Raw genomic sequence first — 11,097 nt, 5'->3', positions numbered from 1 at the left:
CTTTTTGGCAACCGCTAATGCTTTAATAAACTGTAGAACCGGGGTAGTTGATATGTGATGCAGCGGTAATACGATTGTGAAGATCGAATCACATTGAGTTAAAGAATATCCATGAAGAACTTCAAAAAACCCCCCAAATCCCACCCAAAGGTCCGGGAAAGTGAAGAGAAAAATGATTATTATTCAAATTAAAGTCTGACTTTTCCAATTACATAACAACCATATAAATAGACCTTCTAATACGCAATGGGCCCAAAAAAGGCCATGGGCCAAACACAAACCCAAAAATAAAAAATATAAAACCGACAAAAAAACAATAAAAAGCCCATAACTTTATTTAGGAGTCGTTTTTGGGCTTCGGACATGGGCCAACATAATGTGCTCTTCGTCTCAAGCTTCGATTTGATTGGTAATAGGCTAGAAACGGAGCTTCGTGGGCCAAGTTATGCCCGTTTTCGTGGGCCACATTTGTATCGCGATCTTGGGCCTCCAGAAACATAATAGCCCGGTCTTCAACACTTGGGCCCACATCATTCTCCCTGGATAGAAAAAATTCGACCTCGAATCAGTAGCGCCCTCATCATCAAAAGTGTCCATGTAATAAGGTAGCAAATGCTTCACATTAAACATATGAAAACAACGAATGTGACTCGGCAGCTTTAGATGATAATTGAGTTTATCTTCTCCACAATTTCCACGTGTCCAATATTCTTAGCTGATAATTTGTTGTATTCCCCAACAGAAAAATGATATTTTGTCAAAACAGCCCTGACAAAATCATCTTCTTCAAATTCAACATGTCTTCGATTTTGATCAGCAGCCTGCTTGAACTTTGAATTGGCTCGAACCAGGTTGTCATGTACATCTTTATGAATCTCATGTAGCCCTTCAACAAAATATTTCACCTTCTTGGGTATAGAACCAGGAACAGGGAGTGTCATCAGGTCAAGGGGTCCCCATGGCTGAGCATAATAAACCACCTGAAAAGGACTAAACCCGGTACTTCGATGGACAACATGATTATGAGCAAACTCAGCTTAACATAGTTTTTGATCCCAAGACTTCACATGATCACCCACAAGACATCGTAAAGGATTACCATGTGACCGATTAACAACCTCCGTTTGCCCATTCGTTTGAGGGTGATAGGCACTACTGAAGTTAAGCTGAGTGTTCACCATTTTCCATAGGTTGCGCCAAAAATGACTCAAGAAACGAGTGTCCCGGTCAGAAACAATAGAAGATGGTAAACCATGCAAACGATAAACATCCCGAAAGAATAACTGAGCCACATTAACTGCATCTGTCGTCTTCTTTCAAGGAATAAAGTGCACCATCTTAGAGAACCGATCAACAACAACAAAGATCGAACCATTACCCCTCTGAGTTCGAGGTAACCCCAACATAAAATACATACTAATATCAGTCCAAGGCTATGAAGGGACTGGTAAAGGCATATAAAGACCCGCATTAGTAGCCACCCCTTTTGAGACTTGGCAAATTCGACACCTTTTAACATAACGATCTACCTCTTTCCTCATAGTAGGCCAGAAGTAGGAAGATTGCACTAAATGTAACATACGGTCACGCCCAACATGACCCTCCCCATGTAACTCCTGAATAATTTTCAACCGAAGACTGGAGTCAGAAATACATAGCTGATTTCCTTTGAACAAAAAGCCGTCATGCAAAAGAAAGTCTGACTTCTGACCCGCTTGCACATCCTGCAACACAACTGAAAAATACGGGTCAGTGGCCAACTGCTCACGAATAACATCCAACCCCAGAACACTGACTTTCACGGAAACAAACAGATTCTCCCTCCTGCTCAAGGCATCAACAACACGGTTTGAAACATCAGTTTTGTGTTTGACCATAAAACTAAACTTTTCAAGAAATTCTAACCAACGTCCGTGTTTATGAGATATCTTGTCTTGCGTGCGAATATGCCTTAGAGAATCATGATCAATGAATAAAACAAACTCTTTATGAAACAAATAGTGATGCCAATGTGTTGGTGCATAAATGTCAGTAGTTCATATGTCTAATATCTGTAATCGAGTCTGTAATATTGTTTATGTATTTGTTTGTTTAAAGCGAAGTTGTTGACAAGTTCGCTTAGGCGAACTTGTTAACCAAGCGAAGTTGTTGACAAGTTCGCCTAGGCGAACTTGTTAACCAAGCGAAGTTATGGACAACTTCGCCTGAGGCGAAGTTGTCGTGTATTTATATAGGTTACGGATTAACTATTTGTAGTTATTCGAGTTACGTGTAATTCAGTGAGTCAAGTGACGTGAGGTCGAGAGTCTGTAAGTATCACGTGTTGAGTTATTAATATAACGCGAGTTTGTTCGTATCGTATTCGTGTGTTCGTGTGTTCGTGTTCTACGTCCGTATCGATCTACACAGGGATTCCGCACCTGTGTATATCGGGATATCTCGTGTGATCCGTCCAGGGAACCTACAATTGGTATCAAAGCGTAACTAACAATCCCGTGAAACATAGTAAAACTAAACATATTGACATACGTCATCATTTTATACGGGATTGTGCTGAGAAGAAATTGATTGTGCTTGAAAAGGTGGATACGCTTGATAATTTCGCTGATTTATATACTAAAGCATTTGAAAAATCCAGATTTCAAAACCTTATTGAACTGAATGGGATGATCAATCCCGAGTAACCATGCTTTTCTTGTGATAAAAAAAAAAAAAAAAAAACGTTACTAATCGCTTAAAAATATGTCGGTTACATCAGTTTGAAGGACTTGTCTTCGGATATGTTTTGGTCCTCATTTTCTACTTGTAGATTTTGAGGATAGTCATTAACCAGATTACTGATAGTGACCGGGGCGGTTTATGATGAGTTTTTCATTCTTTCGCTTAAAATTAGTCGATCATACTTAGTTAGAAGGACACATACTAGTATGTGGTCGGTCCAGCTGATCCATTAGATCTTCGGGATAGCCGTTTACCTGAAGACTTTGTTTTGGTCGGGGCGATTAATGTTAAAATTTTGAAAGAAATGGGAAATGAAATTACTTTTCAAGTCTACTACTTCGTAAGAAGTTCATTTGCTAAGTTTAACAGAAAATTGATCCAACCTTGGAAAATGATTGATATACTAATTCTGTGTGCTTAACTAGTGAAGTTATTAGGCTTAAAAGGCTTTAGGATAGTCATTGTATGTCACGGTAACCTTTTATGGTGCGTAAAAGTAGACGTGATACAAACTAAATCTACTTGATTTTACGTGGAAACTCCTTAAGAGTTTTGCATGTCTTCATATATATCTTTCCGTATGATAGGCAGAAAAGCGATTACCCAGTCATACACGAGCCCATGTGTGTTCTGATTCCCGTGAAGATAGCGTTTCAAGAAACTGTAGTGATCCAGATTCGGGACTTGCAGTTGGTTTACTACTCTGAAGTCTATGTCAATTTGTGAATTATTATTAAAAAAAAAAATTTGAGTTATTGAAATATTCTATAGCTGAAGGTGTCAAGACTTCTCAATCTTAGAGTAAGAAGAAGAACGGGAAACAGATGAAGAGTACTTACAACTTAATCAGACACTATGGGTCGAGGTCAATTCGGGGTGACTTGGGGAAAGCCAAATACGCTTTGAGGAGAGATAGGAGGCATCAATATTTCTGAGTTGTTGCCCACTTAAATTTTGAGGCTTAATTGAATCTAACTCGTATCACAGAAACGATGAAAACCATCTTAAGTTATTTACCTGCTTACAACCTGTCTCTATATGTCATAATACAGCTAAACACGGATCTGTGTGACAGTCACGTAATTAGTATGATTCCTGTTCGGATCTTTTCTAAAACGTAGCAGTCCCTATCGAGACTGAAATTTGATCCCTTATACTTTAAATTTTTTTAAGTTTTTGTACTTAGATAGTTTTATGATTTTTTAACTGGTTACTTAGAATTGATCATGTCGTTTATTTCTTAAAAGGAAGTTTTAAAGAGTTAATTGAAAAATGTTCAAATTATAAGGTTGATTTTGTAAATATAGGCGATGTTGTTAAACAGGCGAAGTTGTGAATAACTTCGCCTAGGCGAAGTTATCCGTAACTTCGCCTGTATAACCCAGACCCTATATAAGGATGTTCAACAGTCAAAACTGTTCATCACTTTTCAAATCACAGCGAACTTAACCGGCGAACTTATACCTTTCCGGCGAACTTGTTATTTATTCCGATTACGTGTTATTTATTCCCAGTTTTCACACCGATTCAAGGTTCGAAATACCATTATATCACATAATCAATGTTCATTCAAGCTTCTAAATGTTTGTTTCGACTGGTTTCGAAACCTCGGACCATCGGACTTTGAAACCGACTTTCAAAACTTGCTGTTACGTGTTAATAACCATACTGATCGTCAACATGTCCTTAAAAAGCTTGGTTTAAGGGTCCTTAATCGTCTAAACTAGCCGAAACATCAGATTTTCGATGTTTGCATTAACCTTACTATCGCCGATTCAGATTCAGGCGAACTTAAGGTTTAGGCGAAGTTATCCGTAACTTCGCCTGAGGCTTATCTTCGCCTGAGGCGAAGTTGTCATTAACTTCGCCTGAGGCGATGTTGTGATGAGGCGAAGTTACCATTAACTTCGCCTGGATCATTTTTAATTAATATTCATTAGACGAACTTAAAGCTGAAGCGAAGTTGTTCCCAACTTCGCCTCACCTTTAACTTCGCCTATACAGAGTTTATCACAACTTCGCTCATGGTAACCAGCGAACTTGTGTTATTCATTACCGTTTATCTAACTTGGTTTGTTTGTTGCAGATATGGCAGCAGTAGCTGGTGCTGGAGGTGCAGGAGGAGACGATGGTGACAATCAGAGACAATTTTTCCCGGGTCACAATATGTACATCACTTTAGACCCGGAGGCGAGCGGTGTGGACGATTACAGCGAGATCATAACTTTCCTCCTACGCTCGAGGATTTTTCATGCCATCACAAACACTCTGCCGATATCCATACCAAATATCGAAGACTTTTGGCAGACGGTAGAATACGACTGTCGTGTTGAGCCCCCGGTCATGCGAGCGACTGTGAACAATCAAGAGGTTCAGTTCAATTCTGAACAGATCCGGGTGGCGTTACGGTTTGGAGAAGAGACGAGGGACGACCCAACTGAGTTTGTGGCTCCGTTTCGTGATGGAGCGTTTCTCCGAATGGGCTATTCTGGTCCATTAGGCGATACACAGAGACGGAAGGGTTTTCTGCTTGATCAGTAGCGCTTCCTTATGCACGTCATGATAGTTTGCATGTCAGGAAGGAAGGCGGGCACTGACGGTATGGGTGCGACCATGCAGTCCGCAATGACTGCACTGACTTACAATAAACGCTATAGTTTTAGTCAGATGGTCTTTTACGAGATTGACAGACAGAGAAGGGCGATGTCTCGGGAGCGGTTCATTATGTACCCACGTTTCATCCAGATGATATTGAACCATGTGGCTCCGAATCTACCTCAGAGACGACCGATAAGATACGTGGAATCTGTGAGCAAACGTATCTTTGCTCAATGCCGCACTTCGAGTGCGAGGAGCAACCCTGAACGTCGTCCAAGGCATACTCCACTGTTTGGGTTTTTAATCAACCCAGAGTATGTTCCTGCTGGTGGGGAAGAGTTCAGAGATCCTCAACCGCGACATGCAAGAGCAACTCAAGCTACATCTGCTGTGCCTGTTGTGTCGGCTGCAGAGGATATAGATCTTGATGCTGTTTTTGGAGGTCAAGGTTATTTTGATATGGATCAAGTTGAAGAGGTGCAGGTCTCGGCAGCACAAGGTTCGGGTGTGAGTGTTACTAGAGCAGCAACGTCGATTGCTGTCTCAGATTTGGATGAGATCATGAATGAGGGGAGACGGTTGATGGTGTCTCGAGAGAGAACGGTTGGGAAGAGAAAGAGAACAGAGGATGATGATGAGTCAGAAGAGGAAGAAGATATACATAAGCTGAAAAGACGATCAAGACGGGAAAGGACAGGTGCTGGTATGGGAGCTGGAGAGACTTCAAGGATGGTACGTTTTGCTCCGGCCGCACTGTCTGGTATGTCTATCATTCCTACTTCTGTACAGGTTACAGGTATAAGCGCTGCAGATGTTCCCGTGGTGGCTACATCATCTGCTAGCATTCCATCTACCACTACTATCCAGACGTCGACTCCGGAGATTGTGTCTCTACCACCTCCAACGCTTACTCAGTCGGTGGTAGCTGCACGATTTGTAGAATCAACGGTCGTCACTGCTGCAGGGTTATCAGGTATGGTACCACCTGCGGTTACGCCTGCTTCTGATGTCTCGCCTACGCCTATGTCAGACTCAGAGAGAATAGCTTCACTAGACCGGATCGTGGCAGAGCAATCGAAGACTATTCAACGCCTAGTGGAAGCAAATCAACTACAGTCATCCCTCCTGGTTGAGCATGGGAAAATTATAGATGCCTTGAAGGAGTTCTTGGCATCTCAGGGGGAGATGAGCTGTAAGGGCGACGAGCTAAGGACGAAAAGAAGAAATGACCGAGACGATGATCCCAATGCATCGAAAGATGCAGGTGGTGAGCTGCCAAGAACTTCTCAAGCTCTTGGTACTTCCACAGCTGAGGGGGAGTCTGCCGACGCGGCTGGTGGTTCTGGTGGTGATGATGTGGTGTTGGTTGAGGATGACGTGATTGATGCGTTGAAGGAACTTGACGATGATATGTTCAGCGATGATGTGTTGTTTGATGAAGATGTGCTGCCGAGTGATGTGATTGAGAAGATCGGTGAGCAGATTGAGATTGAGAGCAGATTGAGATTGAGAGTGAGATTGAGGAAGGAGAGATAGTAGAGGAAAATGTCGAACATGACATTCCAGAGGTTGAGAAAGCCGATATGGGTGATCAGACGGCAGTTGAAGATACTGAATGGGAAGAGCAGCCGAGGTGGAAGGAAGGATACGCTCAATGGTTTGTCAAAACAAAGAAACCAGCAGTCCCTACCATGTTCAAAAAGAGTTACAATATTAAAGGCTATGCTGAAGCAAAGAAAGGGATTATATGCTGGATTTATGATGAGCAGTTGCGGCTCTTCGTGATTAAACGATATGATGGAGTTCAGTATCTTAGAAGAATGTTGAGATCGTTAAACACACTGCCTGAGTGTGAGGTTAAAGACTTAGCCAGATTGGAGTTGATCAATCGAAGTGACGATAATATGGCTAGAGTCATCGGGAAAATCGTATGGAAAGAGAGCATAAAGGAAAAGAAGTTTGAGCTGTTGAAACCACAGAAAGGGAAACTTGTTGAAGACAAGGATAGAGGTTTGAGAGCTGATGGAAAGCCTTGGATGGTAATGAAGTATAAACCAATCCGGTGCCTTAAAGAAGTACCGATGAAGCTTATGCCCAGGGATTTGCTCAAAGACCTAAAGTGGTGGTTCGTTGATTGTGAGACAGCGGAGGCAGTGATGGAAGATGAGGATGAACAAGAGATTCTTAGAGTTTACGATCCGATGCATCTTGTTAACTTATCGCAAGCTGATCTGAATGTGCTTAACGAGAAAAAGATCTTTTATATTCTAGCTTGGAAGGACGAAGCAAGAAAGTATCAACGAGTTGTGTCGGTGTGTGTTAGGGAAGGAGTGCATGCATGAAGTTACAGGATTACGAGACAAGAGCTGAAAGATCAAGATATGAAGCTACTGCCAAGGGGGAGTCTGTTGGTGCATAAATGTCAGTAGTTCATATGTCTAATGTCTGTAATCGATTCTGTAATATTGTTTATGTATTTGTTTGTTTAAAGCGAAGTTGTTGACAAGTTCGCTTAGGCGAACTTGTTAACCAAGCGAAGTTGTTGACAAGTTCGCCTAGGCGAACTTGTTAACCAAGCGAAGTTATGGACAACTTCGCCTGAGGCGAAGTTGTCGTGTATTTATATAGGTTACGGATTAACTGTTTGTAGTTGTTCGAGTTACGTGTAATTCAGTGAGTCAAGTGACGTGAGGTCGAGAGTCTGTAAGTATCACGTGTTGAGTTATTAATATAACGTGAGTTTGTTCGTATCGTATTCGTGTGTTCGTGTGTTTGTGTTCTACGGCCGTATCGATCTACACAGGGATTCCGCACCTGTGTATATCGGGATATCTCGTGTGATCCGTCCAGGGAACCTACACAATGCTTTACAGCTTGGACCATTGCATAAAACTCCAGGCCATAAGTAGTGTATCTCAACTTTGCCCCTGTTAACTTCTCACTAAAATAAGCAATAGGTCGACCCCCTTGACTGAGAACCCCTCCAATCCCAACCCTCGAGGTATCAATATGAAGTTCAAAAACTTGCGAAAAGTTAGACAATACCAAAATTGGTGCGGTACAGATGTCTTGATACAAACGTCTTTCCCTTCTGTCCATACAAACGTCTTTCCTTTCATGCAATCTGTCATAGGAGCCATAATGGAACTGAAGTGTGGAATGAACCGCCTATAAAAAGAAGCAAGCCCATGAAAACTGCGGACTTCAGTAATGGTGGTAGGAGTTGGCCAGTTTTGAAGAGCTGCAACTTTAGACTCGTCCTCCTGTATCCCATCACCTGAAATAACATAGCCTAAGAACAAAACTTTAGTGGTCATGAACACACATTTCTTTGTTGCTGCTTAGAAATTGTCCCTGCGAAGTAATGCCAAAACCTTCCTTACATGCGTGACATGCTCACTGAAAGAAGCACTGTAAATAAGAATATCGTCAAAATACACCACCACAAACTTCCCAATAAAAGGCCAAAGCAACTGATTCATCACACGCATAAAAGTACTAGGCGCGTTTGATAAACCAAAAGGCATCACCAACCACTCGTACAACCCTTCACGAGTCTTGAATGCCATTTTCCATTCATCCTTAGGTCTAAGACGAATCTGGTAGTAACCACTCTTCAAATCCAACTTTGTGAAAATAGTAGCACCACTAATCTGGTCAAGCAAATCATCAAGTCGAGGAATAGGAAACCTGTACCTCACAGTAATCTTGTTGATGGCTCGACTATCAACACACATCCGCCAAGTGCCATCCTTCTTTGGAGTTAACAAAGCAGGAACCGCACTCTTCGTGCTCCCTCGGGCTCATCCTGTAATGTGGACTATTGGGCAATTTTGAACCAGGCTCCAAATCAATATGATGTTGGATGTCACGCAAAGTTGGCAACCCATCCGGCAATTCATTAGGGAAAACATCAGAAAAATCCTCAAAAGGGATCATAGCATCAGGAATCTCAACTTCGTCTGGCACCGGTTTCCCTATCAAAACAAACACATTGTTTTACCTCCACAAACTCATCTTCAAACTAACTAATGGTTAACAGGTTACCAGACTACTTTGTGGCTAGCTGCTTGGGCCTGCTAGGGACAAGCGTTATCTTTACCCCACCAAACATGAAGCTATAAGAATTGGACTGTCCGTCATGTTCTATACTTCGATCATACTCCCAAGGTCTACCCAACAACAAGTGCTGCGCATCCATAGGAACCATATCACACACAACATCATCTTTATTTGTGGTCCCGATAGAAAAAGAAACAAGGGCCTTTTTAGAGACCGTTACCTCCCCTCCCCCCTTTTTGAGCCATTGAAGCTTGTAAGGATTGTGGTGACTCTCCATCTTCAAGGCCAACTTTTAGACTGCCTCTTCAGAAATCATATTGTCACAACTTCCAGAATCGACAACAAACGTTAAAACCTTCCCTAGAATGGTACATGTAGAGTGGAAGATGTTATGCTTAAGCCATCCGTCTCCATCAGCCTTTGGTGTATAGCAAGAACGCCTGACCACCTAGTTCACCCCCACATTACCGCTCACAACCTCTTCCTCATACTCGGGTTCGTCATCATACTCTGGGGTCTTCTCATACTCTTCATATTGCTCATCCTCAGACTCAACAAACAAATGTCTTTTACTCGCTTGTTTACAGTCAACTTGCCGATAACCTGTCTCACCACATTTGAAACACTTCACCCCGCTACTAATAGCCCCCTTAGAAGTCGACCCGGTGTTGTTAACCCCCGACCTCTCCTGACTAGGTACGACACGAGGTCCTCCACCACCCGACCCCGAATTTTCTCCAGCAGGGGCTGATGAATATGAACCCCCCCCCCACCCCCCGACGATTTTGTTTTTCAAAAGCCAACGCCCGTTGGTGCGCCTCGGCAACTTTTAACACATCAAAAAGATTTACAGAGTCCATGATCTGAACCCTTAAACCCATAACATATCGAGAAAGGAGTTGTTCATCGGTTTCTTGAATATCATTACGAGCAACCAAATGATAAAACTCAGTCGTATAGTCATCAACCGATCTGGATCCCTGTGTCAGATTCTGTAAAAGTAGATACATCAACCGTTGAAAGTTGTGAGGTAAAAAAGTATACTGCAAACACTTTCTCATCTTTGCCCATGCCGACGCCCTCCCACGTAGCCTGGTAGTGATCAAAGGTACCCGCTTATTTTCAGGAACCTCTCGGAATTCAAACACCTCTTCTACAATAACCAACCAATCATTGAACCCTTCCGGATCCAAAATAGTCCCATCAAATTCTGGGATATCAGTTCGGATCCCAGCATCCCAGTGCCGGTTGCCATCTCCATGGTCTTGTCTTGCTCCCCTCTCATACTCCTCTTCGGAAGACGAACCAACATGACCAAAGAATGGATTATCGAAGTCACGCCCCTTCCTGTTTTCAGGGACCTGTCTTCTACAATTCATCAAGTCAGCTATTCAATCAGTGATTTGATCGACCACTTGATCCAGGAATTCGGCTCTAACACCAACTGATGCAACGGTAATACGATAGTGAAGATCGAATCACGTTGATTCAAAGAATACATGTGAAGAACTTCAAAAAACCCCCCAAATCCCAGCCAAAGATCAGGGAAAGTGAAGAGAAAAATGATTATTATTAAAATTAAAGTCTAACTTTTCCAATTACATAAGAATCATATAAATAGACCTTCTAATACGAAATGGGCCCAAAAATGGCCATGGACCAAACGCAAACCAAAAAATAAAAATATAAAAACCGACAAAATAACAATAAGGCCTG

The 11,097-nt window shown here is 42.2% G+C and overlaps 1 protein-coding gene across 1 annotated transcript; it reads right to left on the bottom strand.

Moving 5' to 3' along the window:
• Positions 1 to 659: 659 nt before the first annotated feature.
• On the bottom strand, positions 660 to 10,760 carry LOC143573508 (uncharacterized). Its single transcript, XM_077058370.1, has 7 exons — positions 10,163 to 10,760; positions 9,850 to 9,984; positions 9,104 to 9,296; positions 8,720 to 9,009; positions 8,365 to 8,596; positions 1,530 to 1,824; positions 660 to 980 (listed from the first exon to the last, which is right to left on the bottom strand). Exons 1-7 carry the CDS (start codon positions 10,758 to 10,760, stop codon positions 660 to 662), a joined length of 2,064 nt encoding a protein of 687 aa, XP_076914485.1.
• Between the last annotated feature and the right edge of the window lie 337 nt (positions 10,761 to 11,097).

This window comes from Bidens hawaiensis, unplaced genomic scaffold (assembly GCF_021521415.1).
Source record: "Bidens hawaiensis isolate Kalapana, Puna unplaced genomic scaffold, B.hawaiensis_p1.1 tig00026501_1, whole genome shotgun sequence".
Taxonomy (NCBI): domain Eukaryota; kingdom Viridiplantae; phylum Streptophyta; class Magnoliopsida; order Asterales; family Asteraceae; genus Bidens; species Bidens hawaiensis.
This window is presented reverse-complemented; position numbering and strand designations above follow the sequence as displayed.